The 25,087-nt window shown below is 48.3% G+C and overlaps 6 protein-coding genes across 6 annotated transcripts; 2 read left to right on the top strand and 4 right to left on the bottom strand.

Annotated features, from left to right (window-relative positions):
* Nucleotides 1–312: 312 nt before the first annotated feature.
* On the bottom strand, nucleotides 313–5,518 carry GIQ15_04913 (uncharacterized protein; the record flags this gene model as incomplete). Its single annotated transcript, XM_033552330.1, has 3 exons — nucleotides 313–3,320; nucleotides 3,376–5,287; nucleotides 5,432–5,518. The coding sequence occupies 3 exons, from the start codon at nucleotides 5,516–5,518 to the stop codon at nucleotides 313–315; spliced, it is 5,007 nt and encodes a 1,668-aa protein (XP_033406060.1).
* Nucleotides 5,519–7,154: 1,636 nt separating this feature from the next.
* Nucleotides 7,155–11,863, bottom strand: GIQ15_04912 (uncharacterized protein; the record flags this gene model as incomplete). Its single annotated transcript, XM_033552329.1, has 10 exons — nucleotides 7,155–7,648; nucleotides 7,707–7,854; nucleotides 7,933–8,386; nucleotides 8,446–8,521; nucleotides 8,578–8,776; nucleotides 8,835–9,191; nucleotides 9,249–9,422; nucleotides 9,480–9,793; nucleotides 9,861–11,774; nucleotides 11,833–11,863. 10 exons carry the CDS (start codon nucleotides 11,861–11,863, stop codon nucleotides 7,155–7,157), a joined length of 4,161 nt encoding a protein of 1,386 aa, XP_033406059.1.
* Nucleotides 11,864–12,569: 706 nt separating this feature from the next.
* On the bottom strand, nucleotides 12,570–14,610 carry GIQ15_04911 (tetracycline efflux protein; the record flags this gene model as incomplete). The annotated part of the gene is made up of 8 exons (XM_033552328.1): nucleotides 12,570–12,894; nucleotides 12,953–13,006; nucleotides 13,064–13,129; nucleotides 13,195–13,384; nucleotides 13,438–13,554; nucleotides 13,603–14,231; nucleotides 14,307–14,440; nucleotides 14,509–14,610. The coding sequence occupies 8 exons, from the start codon at nucleotides 14,608–14,610 to the stop codon at nucleotides 12,570–12,572; spliced, it is 1,617 nt and encodes a 538-aa protein (XP_033406058.1).
* A 1,103-nt stretch (nucleotides 14,611–15,713) lies between these two features.
* On the top strand, nucleotides 15,714–17,459 carry GIQ15_04910 (cysteine synthase B; the record flags this gene model as incomplete). Its single annotated transcript, XM_033552327.1, has 4 exons — nucleotides 15,714–15,906; nucleotides 15,979–16,604; nucleotides 16,749–16,808; nucleotides 16,872–17,459. The coding sequence occupies 4 exons, from the start codon at nucleotides 15,714–15,716 to the stop codon at nucleotides 17,457–17,459; spliced, it is 1,467 nt and encodes a 488-aa protein (XP_033406057.1).
* A 2,656-nt stretch (nucleotides 17,460–20,115) lies between these two features.
* GIQ15_04909 (uncharacterized protein) lies at nucleotides 20,116–22,835 on the bottom strand (the record flags this gene model as incomplete). The annotated part of the gene is made up of 5 exons (XM_033552326.1): nucleotides 20,116–20,544; nucleotides 20,609–21,115; nucleotides 21,419–21,687; nucleotides 21,747–21,985; nucleotides 22,048–22,835. The coding sequence occupies 5 exons, from the start codon at nucleotides 22,833–22,835 to the stop codon at nucleotides 20,116–20,118; spliced, it is 2,232 nt and encodes a 743-aa protein (XP_033406056.1).
* Nucleotides 22,836–24,175: 1,340 nt separating this feature from the next.
* GIQ15_04908 (uncharacterized protein) lies at nucleotides 24,176–25,078 on the top strand (the record flags this gene model as incomplete). Its single annotated transcript, XM_033552325.1, has 3 exons — nucleotides 24,176–24,537; nucleotides 24,614–24,915; nucleotides 24,975–25,078. The coding sequence occupies 3 exons, from the start codon at nucleotides 24,176–24,178 to the stop codon at nucleotides 25,076–25,078; spliced, it is 768 nt and encodes a 255-aa protein (XP_033406055.1).
* Nucleotides 25,079–25,087: the final 9 nt, after the last annotated feature.

Here is a 25,087-nt window from a genome sequence, read left to right as displayed (position 1 = left end):
GTACAGGAGAAATTAAAGATAACCACATAAAACATGGTCGAGCAGCTCCGATAACTCTCAATGAAACAGAGGGCAAGGGAAGCTATGGGTAGGAAACAAGGTAAAGGAAGAAGAACCAGTGGACCAAGCAAAACATGTAATACAGGAAGAAGAAGGGAAAAAAAAGGAGATAGGTCTTTCAAGCGTGATCTGGCGTTTCCAGCCCTGTTCCATCAAGAAGCCGGCTATATGAAGAAAGAATCAATATACAAATCAACAAGAATCTAAATCCGTCTCTCCCCTTTTTGTTATATATTCTTATATCCTTCGTGTTCATTGACCGTCCAATTTCTGAGTCCCGTCGACAAAATTCTGGCTTGATTTTATATCTTCCAATGTCTCGTGGAAGGTCGACTTTAACATGACAGCGACGTCTTTCCTGTTCCACTCATTGCGGTTGCTCCAGATACAATCCATAAGTTCGGTATTGATCTGTTCTAGTTGTTCAATCGAGCAGCCTCCGGTCTTGGTGCTGAACTCTTCAAGAAGGTCGTTGTTAAAGTCCTCGTCCACGATCAAGTCCGGGCGCGGGGGTTCAGGCTGTTTTGGTTCGGTATGGATAAGATCGGATATCCGGTGAGATCCGCCGTTGCGTGGGGGAGGAGTGCTGGGCGCGCCATGAGGTATAGTCGCGGGAGAACGGGTGGATGATGCATCGAATAGAGGCGGAGGGCCTGGAGGGTGAGGTTGGGATGCTTGAGAATGGCGAGGCTGGGATTGGCTTCCATTGGTAAGGTTGGTAGATTGCGAATGAAGGAAATCGGCTACGCCGTGGAGAGGTGTAAGTTGTTGGGAAGAGCCCCACGAGCTGTCGCCCTGCTGGGTCTCAGGAAGGTGCTCATCTCCTGATGCACGGTCGGGGTAGAGCATAAGGTCTGGTGCATCGTATCTGGCAGAGGTAGCCATTGAGTTATGAGGGTTCGTATGCATCATATCGGATGGACCAGAGTGTTTCTTGTCAGAGGTTGTCTGGGTTGTCGAGGCATCGTTAACATAATCTCCTGGTTGTGATCCCGGGGCCATAGGCGTGACATTGCCCTTTTGCGACAGAGTAGACAGGCCAGATTGGTGCCTCATGAACTGAGAAGGTGCGGTATACGAGTGTGGCGGTCTCGGTTGCGCTGATGGTCCAAATGAGCTATTTTGGGTATTATTTTGATGCGTCCCGGAGGTGTTTTCGGAGTTTGACATATGGACATCGCCATCACCTTCCACTGGCTTGAGTTGAGGAGATCCATTGCTTGTTGGAGGTCGGAAGCCCTCGATACTTCCATGTGGGTGGAGTTTGGGAATGTTGCCATTAGTTAGCGATGGGATAACACCAATAGACCTGCTTCCAGGAGCAGGACAGGGGCTGTTGAATAGTTCGCCCAGAACAACTGGCCCGGTCGATGACATATTAGATAGCTCAAGACTACCATGTGCAATATTCATATGGGGTGGCGGGCCAGCTGGAGGTCCCATAGTGCCATCAGCGTTGGCCGTTGGCTGTTTAGCCTTATCCAATGCTGCCTTTTCACGTTCAAGCTCGCGGGTATAGACAAGCTCACACTCAGCCACCAGGGCTGGATCTGTATTGTCAATTGCCCCAATATCAACCTCAACATTCGCTAAGAGCTCGTTTGCTTTTAGCTGTCGGTCAGGTTCGCCAAGCTGCTTTGCATCCTTTGCTAATCGCTTGATATCCGCTAGGAAATCTTTTGGACGCTTATAATATCCGTTAGACAATCGCTTCTCAATGGTGACGATATCTAGATTGTAATAGAATTTCCCTGTTGCAGTCTCCCGTAGACCTGGAACACCGGCTTTGTCTGTATCTTTCTCGTAGGGCCTGAACGCATTCCTTTCCTCCACGGGTAAATCAGACGTGACAACATTTGGATTCTCGTCATCGTAAAGATAGCGTATCTGGGACTCATCCACCACGCCGGTTCGGAACCGCTTGTACTTCCTGATCTGGTCCATGATAGGCTGTATCCTAATCTTCATGAGATTCAGCGTTTGACGGTCTTTCCGTTTCTGCGCTTTCAATTCCTCCTTCGTAGGCGCCGGTGCCGGTTTAGGGGGAGCTGGTGGCGCAAGTTCTAAACGCTCAATCACTCGCTTCTTCCGGTTATCGGGGTCAGGGAAATCGCATGGCGCAGTGTTGATGAAGTTGATAATAGGCTGGAAAAACTCTCGTCGCTGAGGGAGTTCAGGATAACTGAGGAAATACTGGTTCTTCTTGGAGAAGCCAAATAGGCTGCGAACGATGTCGGAATTCGCCTCATACTCTGCCTCGCCTTCGAGGATACCGAGGAGCAGGATGGGATCAGTGGGTGGAATAGAGCGTAATAGGCCTAGGAATGTTGATATCACGGCATTTCCGAGAGTTTCGTACCATGATCGGATATTCGGGATACAAATAACGCTGGGCTTATTCCGCTTGACTTCCGCGAAGAGCTGTACCACAACTGCTTCAGGTGACCTGGTCGAATCGCTCAGGAGAGTTGGTAGGTCGAATGACTGCACATGCACACCCTCAAAGTGATTGAGCAAGGCAGATGTAATATACTGCTGTCCCATGCCAAACTCTCCACGGATGAGAAGCCTAGGTCTAAAGACACGAGATCTGTCGAACTCTTCCTGCAACTTTTCGCGTTTGAAGCCGATATCATCATGAGGTTGCTCGAAGTGCGCTTCTTCTAAAGCTGTAAGTGCTTTCCTCCTGGGTACGAGTTTCGATATACGTTCTTGAATCTCGCGTAGGGGCTCTCGTAGGAGCGGCTCGACAGTGCTATGAAGGGGAGACGCGCCAGACGAAGCAGATCTCTCGGAAGAGGGAATGATTTTATTCAATGAGATCATGAAATCCTTGAACGAAACCTTGATCTTCTTCGGATCGATCAAGAGTTTATCCTTCGATTGGTAGATCTGGGGATAAATTCTTTGTACAGCGTTCAGGGCCGCTTCGGTACATAGAGCTCGTAAATCGGCACCACCATAGCCCTTTGTCGAAGCGGCTAACTTGTCTTTGAATTCAGGTGAAAGAGCAGGTTCCCAGCCCTTTGTGTTTATGTCGATGATAGCTCGACGGGCTTCGGCGTTTGGAAGTGGGAAGTAGAATTCTCTGTCAAATCTGCCGGGGCGGCGGAGAGCAGGGTCAACGGAGTCTGGTCGATTAGTGGCACCAATGACGATAACTTGGCCTCTTCCATCCATACCATCCATCAAAGCGAGAAGCGTGGAAACGATGGAGGAATGGATTTGTTCTTGTTTACTGGATCGGACGGGAGCGAGACCTGAATTATAATATTAGTAAAGAGGATCTTGACCGGTAACAACGGCCGTGCTTACCATCAATTTCATCGAAGAAGATAATACTCGGTTGTGTCCTCCGAGCCTCTTCGAATAGCAGCCTCAGCTGTTTCTCTGCTTCACCAACCCATTTACTCAGCGCATCTGCTCCCTTCCTCATGTAGAAGGTCACCTTTCTCCCCTCGATGCTAACACTCGTAGCCAAAGCGCGCGCCAAAAGCGTCTTACCCGTTCCTGGCGGACCATGGAACAAAACACCTCGAGGCGGAATAATGTTCAAGCTCTGGAAGACCTCCGGATAAAGCAACGGCAATGAAACCATTTCCTTCAACTGGTCGATATGGCCCTGCAAGCCACCAACGCTATCAAAATTGACGTTTGGGTTGACACCCAGCGGATCAGCGTCGGCGAGGGCCTGTTTATCTTTGATCTTCCCGAAATTAGCGGGCACTCCGGGAGCACCCTGGGCAGGGTCAGCGTGTGCTTGACCGGGCATGCCTAGGCCTAAGCTAGGTGCGAGGGAAGTTGTAGTCATTGCTCCAGGGCCACCGGGAGCTTTGGGGCGGGAAGCAAACTCGTCGTCGGAGCTGTCACTCTCTACGCCTCCGCTGGCGCCCATGCCTGCAGGACCACCGAGTAGGGGCATTGGACCAGCACCGCCAAAGGGCCCGTATGTCGAGAAGAGGGTTCGTTGCCATGTGCTTCCACCTCCACGTCCGCCACGGCGAGACGGGGATCCAGCAGGTTCGACTTCGCTTTCTTCCAGTGGGAGAACGAGTTCTGGGCGAAGGAGCCGGTAGTCGACGGCCTTTCTAGTTCGTCGAGGCTTGTCTTCGTATATGATGTCTGGCTTCTTTCGTCGAGGCCGTGTTGTTCGCAAATCCGCCAGCTCTTCTGCGATTTCCCTAGCTTCAGACTCGCCACGGGAGTGAGTGTATCGCTGTCGTTTGCGAAGACGAGAATTCGGCTCGTTACCACTTCCGTCATCCTTTTGAGGAGAGGCCTGTGATGGGGCCGAGTCGGAGAGTTCCTCCTCTTCGTGACTTTCCTCATTTGGTTCGAAATCACTGCCATCATCTCCAGGCTGTCGGGATCGTTTACCTGCTGTTCGTCGACTGGATCGACGAGTTGGCTGGCTCCCTTCCTTTTCAGCCTGTGCCTCTTCGGCAGCTGGTTCATCGACCCTACTTCGTCGAGACCTCGTTCGTGACACCGGGCCTTCATCGTCTTCATCGTCCTCTTCCTGCTCGACACGGTCATGTTGAGATTCTGGAACAAAGCCTTCCTCGCCCATCTCGACGTCTGGTTCGCGTGCGTCTGCCTCCTCTTCTGGCGGCGGGTGAGCATTATCCGAAGCTGCAACGGCTGGTGCATCGTCGTCGAAGCCTCCCTGTGGATCACTCTCCATGATTTCAACCTGGGAAGCTCCAATATGTTCCACATGTGCATAGTCATCCTCCTCGTCCTTGAGGACCGTCGATTCATCCACTTCTGCCTCTTCCTCGACGTGGGAGAGTTTATTTGTCGGGCGTGGTGGAGGCGGCACGATGGGATCTGGACTGCGGGTGCCCTGGCGGATGGTTTCAACGTGTCGACCGGAGGCAGAGAGTGCAATTATGTCCTCCTTGTCATCGTGAGTGAGACGCGCACTGCGCCTGGTTGAGTGTCGAGTATTCACCGCGTCCTGTTGTTGGATACTCGCGCTGCGAGCTCGGGAACGTGTTGCGCGACCAGATGAGGTGATTGCCGGCTGTGGGAGCGGGAATTTGACAATCAACTTCTGTTTTTTCCCTTTCCGTGGCGGCTCCTCCTCCTCATTATCTTCTAGCTCCTCCTCAATATCGTCTTCCTCGCCCGACGACTCGGCATAAGAGACCTGTTTGACTGCTGCCTTTCTCCTGGCCGACCCACGCGCATTCCGTTCGATGGTCGGGTCATCGTCGATCTCGTCCTCGAAGTCATCAGACTGATCTTCTTCCTCCGAAAGGTCAGAATCCTCGTCTAGATCGTCGTCGTCATCGTCCGAGTCCCGCTTGCGTTTTCTAGAGGCCCGTTTCTTCGATCTGGTCCGTGATCTCTTTGCTGACTTGCGTACCCGTGGTTCTGCGTCGTCGTAGTCGTCGTCTTCGGGATCAGACCTGTTGACGATCTCTTCCAGGCTAATCTCAAAGTTCCGCGGCATCTTGACGCCAGAAGAAGACCACAGTCACGCTGGAAAGTGTATCTTTATGCCCGAGTGAGCTGGTTTATTGGAGCTGGGCTCGACGGCGATGGAGCAGCGTTGTGAGTGCGGGCAACCGGCGTGCCAGGCTGAATGACAGTAATATCACGCAGTTGTCTAGCGCGGACAATGATGTATTATCGGATGAATAGGCTAGTGTCGAGGGCAGAGGCCAGCTGTAGAGTCCGAGGCTGTCGCGACAGGCCTAAACTCGACACAAGGGCACGACCGCGGCCATGGACCACAGGCCTTAGTAGTCAAGCGATGGCAGCCAGTGGCAGCAGCACCAGCAATATAAGCAGGATCAAGTACCCGCAGTGTCAAAAAACCAGCCGTATCCCGTCCTGTCCTGTCGTGTGTTGTGCTGGTGAAGACGAGATACAAGATCAGCCTGCGCGCAAGGAGCAACAAACTTCGATGCCACGCTAGCCCCAAACAGGACTAGCGCCACTCTCTGTTGCCTGTCTCCTGCCTCCCACCGCCTTCCCTAACAAGACGCCCAGGATTCTGCCACCCAAACTTGTCCAGGGCCCGCGGTGCGCGCATCCAGCACTCAGCGAGCTTCGAGCGCCCTCGCACACGGCGACCTGCCCGCCCCCGGCCTCCACGCCCGCCGCAGACACGCCAGACCAGCTCTGCCATGCGTATTCTTGCTGGTCTGGACATGTTTGGGACTCTAGATGGGGCCTCGCGGGCTCCTCGACCGACCAGCGTCCCCGCGACGTCCACAGCTTGACCCAGGCAAGCTCCCCAGCTTCCACGATCGCCATGAGGCTCAACAGCAAAGAAGCTTATCCTCCTTAACCTTTGCGGGAACGTGCGACTCCCCGCCCAGTTGCCCCTTTCGGCCATCATAACACAGATATCACGTGGTTGCTTAGTCATCACTCTGACATCGCCAGGTGAAATTTCACCACGGCATACAGCAATAATATATCAGAAGATATCAAGCACAACCACGAAGATGAACTCGACAATGAACTTGACATCGGTGATAAGAAGCTCGAGGCAGAGTGTCCCGAGGATATACTCTCGTCTGGGTAGAATACGTCACCCTCGGCCTTTCTCGACGTCGCCCTCCCTCGCATCGACATCACAGGTATGCCAGTCAAGAGTGTCAATGTTCCATGTTGATTCATCAATCGGTTAACTCGCTGTATAGGCAGCTCCAATGACCCTTTCGTCATTCAAAAGGCCCTTCTTCAAGGTCTTTCTTGGCGCAGTGCTCACCTACCAGATCCTCTATTATGGGTGGCTGAGGCTGGAGGTCGAAGAGACCCAGGCCGACAGAAAGAGTACGCTCTATTCTTCTTTCACTTGTATGAATACCTGCTGACCGAGTGTAGAAATATTATCTGGTCTCCAGGATACAGTTAAAGAGTTGACACCGGATCAGTCTTAGCATGTTCTCCTTTTGTCATCTTATACCCTCTCATGTACATTTCTTCACTTAATTATAGAATTCAATACTTGTATACCACAATGTACGATAGTTGCGATCACACCCCGCAAGGTATCATCACGACAGCATTAATGTACCATCCAAACAAACATATGATAAAATTCAGCCTTTTAATATCGAGTACTATACCAACGGCTACAAGTATGCCAAACCACCGTGAACCTTCTCTAGGTCCGCTCGAATAGCACCCACATCCGCACCCGCACGTCCGGCAATCTCTGCTTTCCTCTGAGCCCCCATATCAAGCCATCTAAGCAGTAGGTTCCCATCGATCATTCCACGCTGTCCGCCCATCCCGTCGCTCTCGACGGCCCGATATCCACGGGGGTTCAATCCACAAGGGTGTTCAAGCGCGTTGACTAACTGCGACTGCAAAGCTAGCAGGCGACGGTAAGAATCTTCGCTGACAGGTGTGATTATTCCGATCGAGCCCGTTTGGGACGTTATCAACACTTGGTATTTGGATGGCGGCGGTGGCAGGTCGGTGTCCATGGCATCACCGTCAGAGTATGAGGGTGAGGAGGAGAGTGAATGGGATCCCTGTGGTAGTAGAGTCATGGTTGATGCGAAGTGGCCTGTGTGGAACACACTTCGGTGGAGTAGGCGATCGCCCTTTGAGGAACTCGGATCTATCGACATATTAGTTTTAGGTATTCGCTAGTTGGATAGCTAATTGGGGATATTCACCTTCCGGGTCGTATTGCAGAACGTGTACATTGCAGTCATCATCAGCGACTAGGATATACAGCTTATCTCCATCTGGCAGGAAATCCGCGGCTATAACCGCCAGATTCTCGTTCTCTTTGCCGAATAGGTCCAGTTTGTACGGTTCCTCCTGTGAAGGTAGAACGTAATTAGATCACACTGTCATGCACGTTTTGTTAATATGAAGCAGGAGCAGAACGTCACTTACCGAATATCCAGTGAACCATAAGCCCTTGATCGCGTCACCCACAATACACATTCCAGTCCCTTTGAGCTCTTTCAGCACACTGACGTAACATTGGGTATCCTTGAAGGCCACAGGTAACAGGCTTCCGTCCTCTTTTAGTCCGCGCACCATACACTTCTGGCCCTGCGCGACGATCATGAATCCCTGCCCACCAATACCTGACAGTGCAGTGACAGCACCTTTAACCTCCTCCCTCGAAAAAAGCTTCAGTTTCTTGTTTTTCTCTGGGTGGTCGGGATCTGGAACAACGTCGATAACTTCAAAAACATGGATGCAGCCTTTAGGCACGATGTCTTCACCTTTGACAATGGCTGTTCCTACTACAACCATGTCTTTCCGCTCGTGGGTCGTTTCCGAGACTTCCAGGCGAATTACCTCGATGCAGGTAATGCGCTCTGCGGGCTCTAGCTCGTAGCTGGTAGATGACTAGTTAGTATGAGCGAAACAAGGCCTTATAGCTGTGGAATAACCTACGTATCAATGATCGACCAAGATTTTGGATCCAGAAGTTTAACGGTTCCTCTTTCGAGTTGGGGTAGGAAAGTAATAACTGCAAATAACAAGTTAGTTACCATAATCTAGGGGTCCTTAGCGCAGATGTCATACATTCATTCCGCCATTCTGCATGCGACTCGTCATCTTCTGGCAGCTTGAAATCATCTTTAACGCTGGTGCCGATCACATAGCTCTCAGATGCCGATGAATACACGATGCCGTCGACCTGCTCTCCTAGTGCGATTTTGCGCGTAGCCCAAGTGCTATCAAATCGGGTGTTTGAGGGCAGTCGAGACATGCGAATGACATCCTAGTGTTCCTTGTTAGCTTTTATTCAGCCCGGTTTCATAAAAAAGAATCATCCATACATCTTCGTCAACATATGCGAATCCACGCTCACAGGCGGCAATGTGAAAACCACTCAAGCTCTGAACTGCTTTCCCGCGTAACCGTAAGACATGTGGTCGTGTGATTGCTGATTTTAGGATGAAGCACGGATTCCGGCCCGGCATAAACACGGTCTTGTATCCGCATACATCTGATAGCGCTCGTAGAGGTTTGCTTGAGGATCGAGTAGCGTCTCCCGCATCATTCTGTGCCACATCGAGCTGAGAACCCATAACAACATGGTTAACAGCTTTAAGAAATCGCAATTCTGGTTCCGTATTCTCGCTAGTAACACGGTACGGCTCGTAGAGGATTAAATCGTCATGTTTTGTACGTAGCTAATAGGCCGTTAGAGTGCTGTTCCAAATAATGTAAATAAACGAAATCCCACATACTATTATATAAGGGTTTCTACGAATGGCATCCCCAAGGTCTGCAACCAAGATTTCAGTCAGTGTCTCCCGGTTTGTCAGGCGTCTCGAAGGCGCTTCGCAAGGTAAATTCGTAGGCAAAAGATTCATGTTATCCACACAACACAGTGGTTCGGCGGTATTTGGAAGACGGAAGATCTAATTCGAACAATTAGCTTATCATCTAAGTATATTCTCAGGGAGCCTGCAACGTACAGAAAGCTTTCCATCGCCATCCAGTAGGAAAAGCAAGATATTGTGGCCCGCCTTATCTTCTGAGTCTGGCTCGGAGGGAAAGAAAATTCGCAGTTTATCCTCATACAGACAGCCAGAAACCCAATTTCCGGAGGCTGCTGAACCCTGTATGTCAAGCTCGTCGAGGTCGCCATTTTTATCTGTTTGCAAAACCAAGAGAGAATGGTCGTCGCGGATAGTTAGGAGATAGGGTTCTGCAAAGCTAGCTTGAACAACTGTGCGCTCTTCGCTGGTATCTTCATCCCAGACAGGGTATATCTGCGCTAATCCGAGGTCTGTTCAGGTCAAGTTAGAATGCTGTCAAATAAACAGAAGTCTAGCCTGTTGAAAGTTTGTACTTACTGCAATCGTAGCTTCTGATTTCCGTTCGCAGCACTTGCACAACCCTTGTTCCGGCAGCGAGGGTCCCGATATCAATGGTGCAGTCTTCGTTCGGATTAAATTCTGGTGCATCAATCGAATCCAACCCGCTGCTTCCGACCGAATACACAACTGATTCTTCCTTATCGTCACCTTTTGACTTTGCTAGAAGAAGGTACCGATCATAACCCCTAGACTGCGTTGTGGATGATGCATCTTTAGACTTGGGGTCATTTACCCTGATCGACCATACACCATATACATTTTCCATCTTGAGAGAGTCAATTGTAAATGGATCAACTTCTCGTTTGAGGACTGCAAGTCCGCCTGACTTGCCAAATCCTCGGGCTGCTACCAATTCAAGTGGAGCAGATATGTCAGGTACACTGTCCCGTTTATCTTTGGTTTTCGATTTAGGTGGTCTCCCAAGAGTAATATCTCTATAAGGGCCCAGACCCCATAACCTGTCGTGCGGTCGAAACACAAAGTCGCCAGTACTATCGCCGTTTACCACGAGTTTTTCCTGATGGGACGTAGCGGGGTTGAGGGGGGTGGAGTAAAGGTCGTCTTCATACATGTCGTCGTCATCCTGCTCATCATCTCCATAGAGCTCAGTTGCCGCTTCTTCGCTCACTCCCTCGTTCGCTGTAGAAGGTTTCTTCGTGACAGAAGAAGGTTTTGACCAGCCGAGGAGGATAGAGTCCCCTTCTTCGCTGCCGCAGAAGAGTTTACCCCGACCTAAGCTAGCGGAACATGAAGGCCTTGCTTTAATCGTCAGACCACCTGATTGCTCCGTAACGATATGAAGAGATATTCCAGACACCGATCTTCCATCAACTTTGAAGGTCAAGACCGCCATCCTCCCGTCTGACAATATAAGCAGAATCTCTCCTGCTTCGCTTCCTAGCTGCTCCACGACACACCCTTCTAGTCGAAGTTCAAGGTTCGACTGATCAGCCATAGAAAACGCAGAGGCATGCCGGGCGAACTCGTTCACGCCTACTGCGTTCGTTTTACCTGCTTGGTCAACATGGACAAGCTCATTGGCGCCGACCAGCAGTGCTCCACCAATTGGAGGTGGGAGCGGTACTATTTTGAAGATATCGCTCGGTAAGCGCGAGACCGTAAGAAGAGTCGTAGAGGCCCGTTGTTGTAGGTCCAGGGTAAAGATGGCGTAAGAAACCACGTCCTTCCTCTCTGTAGCTAGAGATGTTGACCTAGCGATTTGAGAGTAGAGAATCCCAAATGTGGGCTCTCTGTATTCATGCAAAAAGGCTAGGTTGATAGGGTGTGTTAGAACCGGATCCAGGGCAGTTAGAGGTAGCACAAAGGAAGGTCCATATGGTTTGTCGTGCGATGTTCCGTCCCCTCCGCCAGATTGATGAGTATCATTAACCGCTTCTCCAGAGCCGTCTCCATTGGGCGCTGCTGAATCATAATCATCCATTACCAGGTCATCTCCTACCTGGTGGAAAGGTAAGATCGCCAAGCTGTGAATGCCAAAGTTAAAGATGGCACAGTTATCGTTTGTATCAACGGTTAAATTGGAGGGGCAGCTTCCTAGATCAGGCACCCAGGGACTCGTATGACTCTCCTCATCCTCGTAGTAATGGATTGAAATAGTGCTTATTCCGTGACTTTGCGGATCCCACTCTATCAAGCTGAGCTTCGCGTTCCGACTAGAAACAAGGATTGCCTCTCCACCACTTTTGGAGTTCGGAATCCTAACCTTCTCCAGCCCTGTAATGGTACCTGGCACCTCGTACTCGGCAGCTAACACCAGCTTCGCGTGCTGTGAACGGTCATGTCGACCTTTCTGATCTGGCTGCCCGCCTGAAGACGAGGAGCCATACGTAACATTGACCAAGGAAAAGACCTGGAGCAAGGACGTCTTTGCTACAACCAGGTTATTGGCATTTGCCGAAAGAAAGTGTGCAGAGACAGCATGCGTTACCCCGGATGGGAGCAGCAGCTCTGTATAGCATTGCATGTTGAGGAAAGAAAACGGGGTCTAGCAAATCAGCATGGCGGTCGGCAGGCAATACAACGCGATGTTCTAGTTAACGCGCCTCAGCAAATAGAGTCTTTAGTGTTTGATATCAAGGCCATTGGGCGGAAACTAAGCCTGCCCAAAGTCGACGCAGCCGTGTTTTTGATAGAGGTCTGTATCTTTCCATAACTTTAGCTGTCTCCCCCAAGCTTCACCAAAGATAGAATCACGTGATTATACACTGATGCACGTGATATGTTCTGCTTACTAATATGACAAGTGCAGGAAAGGACAAAGATGAAAAAAAATGGAGCAAGTGAACAAAATTCTAACTTAAAATGGACTAGCGCGGTTCATGGCACTTTTCTTGGCGTAAATGAACTTTTATTCGACTTCGTCCTTTTCTGGTCTTGGCATCAACGTCCCTTTGCTTTCATAGCATAGAATACAAGGTATAATCTTTTATTTATTATTGTTCGACATTTATTCGTTCTCTACACGACATTTGCCTCTTTACTTTCTATCGGTTACTCCCATGTTGGTTGTTTGTTATGACTTTGAAAATAATCACGTGATAGTTTTTTTTTTTGTTGAGCTGGTCCTTTTCACCGCCTGGCTTTTTCACCCTCGTCCTTTTGTCCTCTTGGCATGGATATACTCACCAACTACCAATATCATAATGAAAAGTTCCATGGCCACGTCTAACTAGGTGCTCTATACTGTACGAGCCTTGTGGCATCTTCTCTCGACTTGGCCTCCTCCTTCAATGCCTTGTCATCAGGCCTCTTCAGTGTGATATGAGGCATTAAGAAGAACGCCAGGACAAATGCCGCGACAGCAAGGCTTGAACATAATATGAAGATGATCCGAAACCCTTTCTGGTATGCCGGAAGGAGAACGGCGCGAATTCTCTTGGCCTCTTCAGGGTTATGTGTCGCAAGGTAGTTGCTTGGACTCTGCACGAGTGCTTTGTGGTCGGCATCATCGAGGTTAAGAGACGAGAGCGATGATACCACGATGTTATTCCTGTATGGTTCTTTAGTATGAAGCCATAGTAATAACGCAGACCCCTGGTGATGCTTACAAGATTGTCCCGGAAACTGCTAGACCCAGCGTGCCTCCGAGATTCCTCACGAAGCTAGAGGTACCTTGGGTTAGGACATTTATATCAAAACCAAAGGAGCCCTGGACTTACTTCCTAAAGGACGTGATAACTGCCATATCCCGTCTTTGGACTCCTGCTTGGATAGCTATGAGAGATCTGTATTTGATGGACCATATCAGCACAGGCATGCAGCACCAGAACTTCACTAAACGGTGACCTACGGCTGCAATGTGTTTCCGACTCCCACTCCAGTAAGTATACCATAGCCAATCTGCTTGGCTAGGCCCGATGATTCATCGAGTGTGGAGAAAAGTCCAAGGCCGATAGCCCAGGTAAGCCATCCAAACAGGATGCACTCCCGGTACCGGCCTACCCAATGAACAATGAGGCCAGATAATGTACTGCATAGCGCTACATCGCACGTCAGAATATAACTCTTCTCTATATTGACGTGGTCGACTTACTCTGCATAAGGACGATTGGCAAAAGGAGAGCTCCCGATCTAGTAGCCGAGTATCCATATACCAGCTGATAGAATGTTGGGATATAATAAATCTGGACAACGAAGTTCCAGCCATTGACTAGCATCGTTAGACAGGCACCATTGACTATTCTCTCACAGAAAATACCCATGGGCACTAGAGGGTAAGATGCGCCTTTCCATTGCCATAAAACGAAGCTCACGGATACTGCGAACCCGATAACCAAGGTGGAAATGACATGGACCGAATTCCACGCATATTCACCTCCTCCCCATATCAACCCAAGGAGAAAGACTGTTGCTCCTGCAAGTGCAAGGAACGCCCCGAAGAAGTCGATGGCTTTCACCTTGACCTTCCAATTCCCTTCTACCTTTCGAAGTGGCATGAAGAATAACACACATAGTGTCGTTAGGATCGTCAGTGGAAGATTAAGTCGAAATATCCATCTCCATGAATCCTTCGAGATAGACGATAGGGCACCCCCGATAACAGGGCCAACGCCATTCGCTAGCGCGACAACCGATCCTAGAATTCCTTGATATTTGCCCCTATCCCTCAGCGGAACCACATCGCTTACGATCATCTGCGCAACATTAGCTAGCCCGCCCCCCCCAATACCTGTGAAGGCGCGGAATATTATCAGCTGAAGGGCCGTTTGGGCGAAGGAGGAAGCTAAGGATCCAAAGAAGAAAATGGCCAGTCCTACGAAGAGCATAACCTTCCGAGACCATATGTCGGAAAGACGTCCGTAAAGTAACTGGAAGCAGGTTGAGGTCCTTTTCATATATTAGCGTTAGAGCATGACGGTCAGAAAAGAAGAAAAAACTCCAAACCAAGATCATTGAGCGTACAGAAAAAAGCCACCTGCTATCCAACTCGTTTGGTTACCGGCATTCAAATCGTTCCCTATTATGGACAGACTTGATGCCAGCGTCGTTTGGTCCATCAGTGCCACCAGGTCGACGCTGGCGCATGCTAGAAAGATCTAGGGATAGATCAGTACTCTTTACCTCGTAGAGAGCTCGTGTTATCATCCAGACTGTCCATACATACCGTTATGATCTTGCGAGTCGAAACATAATTTGTTTGCTCATTAAACATATGCTCTTTCGATTCCTCGGACGATTGCCCATCTTCAGAGCTAAGGTTCGGCATCTTTCACGCATTCAACTGATGATACAGTGCGCTACCTTGAATAGAAAAGAAAAATAAATATAAAATAAAGGCATAAAGGTCCATCGAAGAAGACGAGAGAACGGAGGAAGCAGCAACCAAAACAACCGCTTTAATAAAATTACTCTTTACGCCCACCGGAAGATGTCTAAGCAAACAATAACCTGAGCAATATAAAATGATGCTAATAACACCAAGACTTGCTTGGATGGAGCCCAAAGGTCGGTGACGCAAATGCAAAGTACCTTGTCCGTTTATCAAAGTCAAGATGCTACTGCAGTGGAGCGAGAACAGCTCCAAGGTACTAGATACATAACTTAGCGCAGCATCTTCTGATACGATGCTGACCTAGCTCCTTACCTTGTTGGCCACGCTACCACTGGCGAATCTTGACCGCAACAAATTGGTGGCACCAATACTCCTAACAGAGGAGATATCACTCATGCAGGCTCAACGGAGATCATCCAGCTGCAAAGAAGATGTTTAACAAGATCCATTGTAACCCTAATTTGATGCTGATCTTGCGATTTCGAGGATATCAAACTACCAACTTCTTGGCTCTACGAGAAAGATACAAGGTCCTCAGCCAACACGAATTTTCAGGATATATTAAAGGACGCAGTACGTGTGTGATTATGACCCGCCGAATCAAACATCGTTTATAATGAACGCATATATATCCATTGCGGTATGGATAGGATGCACCTATTAGTCTTGGGCCAACCTTGCAGGCTTGTCAAGACACCTTGGACTCCAGCAACTTTTGATCTTTACCTTGATATAGCCAACGGGGTCGATAATGGAGACCTGCCCAAGAAATGACAAGTAGACAGAGACGGGAGGCAATTCTACCTTGAGAGTACCTGGGACAGAAAGTTAATGCGTGGGAGGTGCCTTCTTAAGTTAAGGTCGTTATTTACCTAAGGCCCCTGACTCTGCGAAGAGATATAATATACCAGCTCATCCGGGTCCTGCAGAGGATATCAGGCCTCGCGAGGATCAGAGCTAGCTTCAACGTACTATCTTTAACCCACTCCGTTCTTTTTTGTTGTTCATCTTACCCAAACCCGCCATATGCATGCGTAATGGCGAACCAAAACCCCCTCAACGTCTACTCAGGGCCTGACTCGATGAGGAAGTATTTTGACCCAGACTGCCAGCCGCCTTTGCCTCTTGTTGAGATACCAGTTGCCTTGAATCCGTTTTATAACGATGGCGTGCGTATCTACGCAAAGATGATGTCGATGCATCCAGCCAACAATGTAAAAGCCATTCCAGGTAGGTATCAGCTATCTCAGTGTTTTCTCCCCATGTGAGATCTTCTTATGGCTAACTATTATCATTTGTTAGCGCTTAACCTCCTGAAATCAGACGTCATATCGGGGAAAACAAAAACTGTGATCGAGTACAGCTCTGGCTCTACCGTCATTTCAATGGCAATGATTGCAAACATATTCCACGGGATCGACGACGTCAGAGCATTTTTGAGCAATAAAACCAGTGATGCGAAGCTTAAACTGATGCAATTCTTCGGTCTTGATATCACGTTGTTCGGTGGACCTTCGCAGCCCGAGCCACTGGATGAACGTGGCGGGATCCGCACGGCAAGACAAATAGCACTGGAATCCGAAGAAGTTATCAACCCAAACCAGTATGACAACAAGAGCAACTGGGGTGCACATGTGCGGTACACGGGACCTCAAATCATCAAACAGCTCCCGGAAATCAACGTCCTATGCTCGGGAATGGGAACCAGCGGGACTATGACAGGGTTGGGAACATATTTCAAAGCCACTAAGCCCTCAGTGCTCAGGGTTGGTGTCTGTACAGCGCCGGGTGACCGCGTTCCTGGGCCAAGGTCATACGCTCTCGTGTCTCCCATACCGTTTCCGTGGAAGTCGGCCGTGGATGTAATCGAGGAAGTAGGCTCCCCAGAATCTTTCTCACTGTCTCTCAAGCTATGTCGACAAGGATTGGTATGTGGCCCATCGTCAGGCTTCAATCTTCAGGGTCTTTATCAGCAACTAGGGAAGCGCAAGGAAGCCGGGACATTATCTCATATTGCGGGTCCAGATGGTAAGGTACATTGCGTTTTCCTATGCTGTGACCTGCCATACCAGTATATCCAAGAATATTTCGACAAGCTGCGGCCGGAAGAGTTCCACCCCATAAGAAATGAAGTAAGCTACCACCACAGGACTCCAGTCGAAATAAACGAAGCTAACCGTATAATGTGGATTCAGAACCTTCGCCATGTAGACCTTTATCGCTATGATGAAAGCTGGGAAGTCCACCCTCCTAAAATTCTTGAGGAGTTTTATCGGGTTCTCCCCGCGAGTGACACTCTATCGGGGATCGAGAGGAAAAGTATGCTCGACAGCCTCAAGCTCAAGTCGGACCAACCACGATGTGTGATTGACCTTCGAAAGGAAGCCGATTTTGACCAGTGGCACCTCCCAGGATCTATGAACGTCCCACTGCACAGCATCGATAAGAATGCGGCTGGACCGTTTTCTGATGCCTCAGTTCTTGAGGCACAGTGGCTAGAACTCGAGGGATGGTTTAGCCACGGTGCGGAGAATGGTTCAGCGTTAACGGGGCTAAAGGAGGGTGGAATACAGGTTCTGCTTCTATGTTACAGCGGAGACACATCGCGTGTGGCTACCAGCGTTTTGCGGGCCAAGGGAGTTGAGGCATGGTGTATCCGTGGCGGCTGTCAGGCCATTTTTGGTAGAGAGTTGGAGCTGGTGGGCGCTTTTGGCGTGCAAGGTACCAGGTCCAGCACTAGAAAGGACGTTCGACCGCAGCTGGCTCCTATTAGGATTAATTAACGGTACCTAAAGCCAGTAGATATAGCGATGAAGCAGCCGTACATAGACAGTTGATATGGTGAAACCCCAACTGGGAAAAAGTGAGGTTGACCCTGTTCCATGCCAAGACATCACTTCCACAGCAAACTCACCACCCATAGAGCTTTCATTATCTTGGATCTCCCGAGGAGAGTACAACAAAGAGATATCGCCGCGAGTAGCAAGATGAACGTATCCTTGTTTTATTTGTGTATTTCTTCATCAATATTTACAGTATAAACCAGTCTCTCCAAGTATACACAGAGCACTGAAACAAACACATCCAGCATATATCCATCCAGGAGTACTATACTATGCTGTACCCCCTAGCCGTAACGCCGTGCCCCAGCTCCAAAGCCAATATAAATATATAGTATCGCCGGCCGTCCAGATCGAGTGCAGCGCCTGTTTCACCGCCACCATCACCGTCACCGCGTATAGCCTACAAAAATGCTAGTAGGACGGTGTCTCAGTGAGCTCAACGATAACTGTGACGGCGACTGGACCGTTGACGTGGTGGCTCAACGTCGGTACCTCCCTCCAAGTACTGTATGCACCTAACTGCGGTCCATCGAGTCTCTGGAGAACACACCATTCTCTTCACGAGTCTCCCAATATAACCAGGTACTGAACTGGCCTCGGACAGCAACTTGGAGTAGTACACTTTCTCCTTCTGCCGATCCTGAGCCACTTGAAAACACTGGGCCTCAGCATGTGGAAATCGACGGAGTAGGTAAAGGAAGGTTACCCCAAGCGACCATATATCCGATATATATGTGAACTGGCTACCTTGGTAAACCTCGATGGCGATATGACTGCGTTGGCCGCCCTGGGCAGCTCCTTCGTATCTGGTTGCGGCGATTCCGAAATCGGCGAGGCAAACGTGCAACGGCGAAATTGATTTAACCAAGATATTGTCCTCTTTTATATCTCGATGAAACACGAACTTGTGCTCGAGGTACTCAAGCGCCTTAAGGCACTGGTGGACAACTTCCACAGAGTCTTCGGTGGAAAACTCGTGCCTCCAGCGAGCCAAGGGGGTAGTATTCCATTACCAAACAACATGGCGGATCGTTGAAACCGAAATTATCGCCAACGAATTTAACGATGTTTGGCTTTCACCGCCTGTTAATGATTGTTCCTGAAATATCAGAGGTTGATTATAGCACATGTACTTACATGGTGCAACCTCTTGACTATTATGGCTTCTCGCCGAAGGGCCGCCTGAGTCTCGGAATTAGAAGCCACCTTGCAAGCATATTTGGCTCCTGTGCTTCGCTTCTCCAGCAACCAAACTTCCCCATAAGCACCCTCTCCAAGCTTCTTTATCCACTTTATATGTCTGCGAAACTGTGGTGACAGGTTGAGACGGTCCTGCAACCCGGAGGCCATAGCATCCATGTTTCTATATATCAGATAGTATCCCTGATAGATGTTTGTTTCCTTGGAACTAACCAAAGTTAGCGTTTATATTCTTTGGAGCATATGTTTTCGAGGTTACCTGCTCCAAGGAGTGAGACCGACTTTTGTACTGTGAGGGTCGTCTGTGATGTGTCTTTGAAAAAATAGATGTCAACGTAAGAGTCTGGATAGGTAGCCGCAGATATGGTTCAAAGTATATTTCCGGTATAGAAAAGAGTAGAAAGGTCGACAACGTATCGCCGTGGATGATATATATATGTAACTTTCGAAAGCCACCTTAAATGAACCAAAGGCAAACTCATAAGTTAAGAAGCGCATTTTTGCTAACTTTTATAAAGAGAATGAGTTTCAGTGACCCCTAAAACGTAAGTGTTCTTCAACATCATCACTAGCACATCACGCAGGAATGATTTCTTCCACTCAACCATCGTCACCGAAGGGTAGGGTAAGTGTTCACTATATGAGGAAGAAGTAGATGCCATCTCCTCTTCCATTATCACTAGAATTGTGCTCTTCACCAAAGCCTGGGGCAGTTGGGTTGAAGTTATATATCGATCTCTTTGTATAATATAATATACTGGAAATAAAATGGAATGAATAGAATCAGCATCACCCCAGAGAAGTGGCTACCTGTTCCTAATTAAACAGGATACGGCATAGAGGTTCTTTGCTTATATTACTGCCTGTAATATAAGCAAATTGCTTGCTCCTTTTGCTAGTTATTGTTAAAAATCGGGTTGTGACCAAGGACTGTTTGCTTCACCAGCAAGTATATTAGCTATGAAACTTAAAGCAAAGTGCAATATGGAATTTTAGAATCTTTCAGTTTGGTAAAACAAGATAGTGACCATGCTATAAGTCATTGCATATAACTAGACTATTGAATACACCTCACAAACAATAAACCCTTTGGGCAAACGTGGGGTAGATAGAAGAAAGTGAAAGAGTCGTTCACTGTTGAGGAAGGACGTTGAGATTAGCTAGGTAATCAATGCCAAGAACCCCGGGCCATCCCGTGTTATGTGGGGGTTACCTGGTAAAGTTAGTTTGCTCTATACAGAAGCCAGTCTTCGTTGAATTGGTTACAACTTCTACTACTCCGTACAGGTAGCCGATAAGAAAGTCGAGCTCATTTTAAAATCAATCAATTAAATTCATATTGCTCATACTGTATATTAACATCAGATGCAGGTATCCAACAATGGCAAAGGTCACACTAGACACAAAGGATCGATTGACCTCCGTCCCAGGTGATACGCTTTCTAACTGCGAGTTTGAAAACTTTATGTTTGGTATCAATTTGAGCCTTGTTGCCATCTAGAAGGAATGCTGAAGGTGCAAAAACCAAAGCTTCACCGGTTCGAAGACTAGATATCTGATAGAGACCGTCCCCGTTGTCCCCGTCATTCGCAGATCTGCTACTACTCTCCTTATCGCTAATGGTGACATGTTTCCGGATAACGTCATACCAGTCAGGGCTAGAAAATCGGTGGATTATTGTCATTGAGCACAAGTCGATTAGGCGGGGAGATATTGTTGGCTCCTGTGTTGAAATGATGAGCCGAGCGCCCAAGTGCCGTTGCTGGCGAATGATATTTAGGAAAGTATCAGTAAGCTCCTTCGCAGCCGGCGTGTCAACCATGTACTGGATGTAGTCGAATTAGTATAAAATGTGGTGACTAGGGGAAAATATTGCAAAATGCACATACCTTATGGGCTTCATCCGCTACAATCATCTTTCCTCGTGACGAATACGAATGAAGAAAAATATCAATAGCGATGCGAAATAGAGTACAGGCAGTACCCTGGTCCACAAATGGGCAGGATAAATCCAGAATGGTGACTCCTTGGTCAACGAAGTAGTTTTCACTGGTATTACCGGTGAGGTCGAGAAAAGATTCCAATAAGTTGAACCTTTGGTCCAAAAAGGTCGTTTGAGATCGGTCTAGGTGAAGTGCGTCTAGACGCGTACGGAAATCTACATAGTCGAATGGTCGTTTGCTATTCATTGCCATCTCACGCAACACCTGAGTGACTTGAACCATGTATAAGGGCATATTGTCTCGTTTCCCAAGAGACATAAGCGAGAGCATTGAGCTGATATTCAACTGCTTAGGCTGTAGTCGGAATGGGAGAACTTTGATACCAGGGATGCGAGAATACATGTTCTCAAGGTTATAAAAGTTAGAGGGTGACACCAAAACGGTCACCGGAATCTGTAACTGAGTTGAACCGTATTCTGGAATAACGGACGCGAGAAATGCCGCTTCGCTAGGTTGTGAACTGCTATTTGAGCTGTATTCGTTAAAATTCAAGACGAGTGTTGATAACGGTTGCTTGAGAGGCCCTAGAGCAGGAAGGGACAGAGAGCAATTTTCTAGTTTCCTATATTAGCGATCTTATTGAGCGAAAGGCGGAGGAGGATTATTACCAATTATACAAGCTGTAGTGTGCGATTTACCACTGCCTTGTAGTCCACATATAAATGCGGAAAATGGAATATTTGTATTAAGCATTACCCTGGGGTCTAGGGCCGTGGACTGTTTTGACAGCTGATGACCCAAAAGAGCAAATTGAGGGGGCAACGTAAAACCGTGGCTCTCTGCAACAGGAGAAAGCAAGACTGTCTCGTGTGGGCGAAGAGATGTCCGGCCATCGGCTGTTTGGCTCTTATCATTTAAATTCAGAAACGCCCTCTGCTGCTCTAGAGTAGGAACTTTGGGTAAAGAAGGAGGTACGGTTTGGTTGCCGCTAGAGCTGTTTGGACTAGCAAAATATTTTATAAAATCTATAGTCATAAATTAGTCTCAGCTCCTATAAAACAAAGGATAACAAATGAGTACGTACGCCGTAATATGGACGATCCCTTTTGTTCTTGATCTAGTTTATCGGGCTCCACGCGGCCAATAGTCGCTTGTGCTGGCGAACTCGTGGAGGTCGAGTAGCAATGTAGAGTACTGGCGTTGGGCTGTTTCGTTTCTTTGACTTCGGGGGTATTATTTTGAAGTCCCCCGCCTTGCCTCCCTTCCCCCTTGGCTTGAGGCAACCCTGATACAGGGCCACTTTTTTCAAGGAGCGCAATATACCTAAAGAACTATTAGAGGGAATTCAAAAGCTGGACATTTAACTCAATAAGAGAATAGCTTACTGCTTCAACACATCACAGATATACTTCTCCTGGCCAGGATACAAACGTAGATATCTAAGTTTAATCTCCTCTACGCTCATGTTGCTTTTACCTTCGTGACTGGCACGTACGTCCTTGTGGATTTCATCCTCCAACACCCGTAGACCAGTAGCAAAATGAGCATCCTGAAACTGCCTTTTTGTATCCTTGGGGTTTGTTTTCGACATCGTCTCAGTCCCAGTCTTCGCTTTCACCTTCTGCACAGTATCAGCAACCTTGTCATGCTGGGGTTGCGTCGCGGTATTCTTTGGGGCCTTTCCCGGTGTCTTATTGATTTCAGCCTCTGTTTTCACCTTTTGCGTAGTAGTAGTAGTAGTAGTAGCAGTAGTAGTAGCAGCCTTAGCATCCAGGGGTAGCGTTACCGTGTTCGTCGACCCCTGTTCTAACTTTTTCTTGATCTCGGGCTTCCCAGTCTCTGTTTTCGCCTTCTGGGGGAGGGGAGGGATGGCAGCCTTAGCATCCTTCGCTGTCACAGTATTCTTTGGCCCTTTTTGCGGCGTCTTATTGTTTCCAGCTTCTATTTTCACCTTCTGTGGAGCAGTAACAATCTTAGCCTTCTGCTGCTGTGTCGTTGTATTCTTGGGATCGTTTATTGGCTTCTTAGCATCCTGGGGTTGCGCTGCTTTATTCTTCGGATTATTTTTGGGTTTAGTATCGACTTTTGTTTTGTTTTTTGGTGTCTGGGAAGTAGCAACAACCTTCGCGTCCCCCGGCTGCGTTGCTTTATTCTTGGATTTCTTTTTCGCCATTATATCGGTTCAATGGTCACTGGCAGGCAGGGTTGGACTGCTAAATCGCCCCGCGTTCGACGGACCGCGGTGTCAAGAGACCCTGTGTCTGGTGTGGTGTCTTGTATATCAGGCCCAAGTTGCTCGCGGGGGTAAATTTATATTGCTGAGCCTCTTACGTCAAATATTTGTGGATGTAAGTAAGCTACTTGGACATTCTTCTTCTCACTTTATAGCTTTCTACATCTGTGAACTCATATATGCACTAGATACAAGACTGATCTTAAGTCTTATTTCTTCAGCCTTGGGAGCCTAGTCAGTAACCCCGAGTACATCTCCGACCCATCTCAGCCAACCAATCTACCAACCAAACATGGGTACAAAATGTTACATTCAACATATGTTATGTATACCTCAAGGGAGGCACCAAGTCATACGTAAACACGTCCCCCGTATCCCTGCTAGTTATATACTCCGCATAAGTCTGTCCTACTACTCCTCAGAACTGGCCTATTAACTATTGTTAGCTATTGGTAGCGCGTCATGTGTGTTCAGTCGTATTGGGCAGCCAGCCAGAGATGGTCTTCAGTTAATTTGAGAGTGGCATCATGATTTGCTTAGTTCTATTTGATCTTGAGATGTCATTCGGTGCCATAAAGTACTCGATCATGCTGCAGCTCCGACGCAAATGTGAGCTTGGCTCTGCGGGTGCCGAAATATACCCCATTTCTCCAGGCTAGTAGCACTAGGCGAGAGGTTCAGACATAGCTAAACAGTATGAAAGAACAATTAACCATGCAATCTAGAAACTGAAGCATATGTTGGAGGTTCTGATAGAATTATTCGAGTCGTTATGATTCTATCGACCCAACGGCATGACCCTAACAACTAATCTGGAATTGTTAGCTCAGTGGCACTGAAGACGTCAAGTTTTGTTTATACTATCAAATTCACATCAAGATGACGAGTTTGACTGCCGACCTGGTCACACCGTAGGCTTATCAGAAGAGGCCTGTCGGCTCCTAGGAAGTTAATCACCTCTCTTGATAGATCTCGAGCCGTTTGTTGAGCAAGTCAAACGTATATATATTTGTTGCGTTTACTGCTTGCTAGATCGCGTGTTTGAGGGACGCAACGTCTCTTTCCTACTGCTTAATGCTTCAGCGTTTGTGAGCCAGCAAACCTGGATTTATGAGGGTATCTCAAAAGCTATATATTCCTGCATCGAGCTGCTTAACCATGTCTGAAGTCAGCATGTTAAATGCTCTCGGATTCCATAGAAAGAAAACAGGGAATTCCTTCCATACCCCAAACATTTCTCGAAATTATCGAAGCCGCGTTGCGCCAGTTGATTTAGACACATGTCTAGCAGCCCAGAGGCTCCGTCTCAACGCAGGTGGAATAGCGCTAGGAGGGTTGTGAGCAGAGGGGAAGCGGAATTAGAGAAGATGATGCCTGCCCCCTTGCATGTCATCAAAGCAGGACTTGAGGCTCAACGGGTCAGAGGGATACAGCCGGCCCACAACCATCCAACAGCTCAAGAAGTCAACAATAGCCCTGTCCCAGCTGGTCATAACCCCTCCAGAGCCGCTAAGGCTGAGAAGACCGATAAATCAAAACGCGGCCCTGCCAAAGAGCAGACGACTAGCAATGGCCAAGACGGGCCTTCCTCGTCGCGGGACCTCACGGAGGCAATGGAGGTGCCCATAGTTGACGCCGAGAAGTATGTATAAGCCCATTATTCATCCTTAGTCTTTCACAGCATCGATGGGGCCTTGTTATTAAACCAGTTCCTTTAGTGAACAAAGCTATTATCATGTCCCCAACCTCGAAGGTTTTGATGCACCCGGTAATGATGGCCACGACCTCACGTTCTCGACGGGGCATTGTGACAACTCCGATGAGAGACAGTCTTCTACCCCCGTTAGCCCACCTGCACCAGGGAACGGCCGCATGATGATTAATTTCGAATTTGCGAATGGCCCAAGTGTCACAATTAACATTAACCAGGATATCAAGAAGGGTCCAGAAGGGGGTTCCAACGCAACGCCAACTTTGCAATCGCAGAGGAACTCGGTGGCGAGCAGCGGTCGACCGATGGGTAAGTTATTGTTCATAACCAAGGTGAATGACATGAACTGACCATTGCACCAATTTTAGAATTAGGGTATGCACAGGCAGACCCGAGAATCTTGCTGGTGATCGGATTGATTTGTGGCGTTTTCGGGCTGACGACGGCCTATGTTATTCAACAGTTTGCTTAATTTGATGTC

This window comes from Arthroderma uncinatum (assembly GCF_011692745.1).
Source record: "Arthroderma uncinatum strain CBS 119779 chromosome Unknown scaffold3, whole genome shotgun sequence".
Taxonomy (NCBI): Eukaryota; Fungi; Ascomycota; class Eurotiomycetes; order Onygenales; family Arthrodermataceae; genus Arthroderma; species Arthroderma uncinatum.
This window is presented reverse-complemented; position numbering and strand designations above follow the sequence as displayed.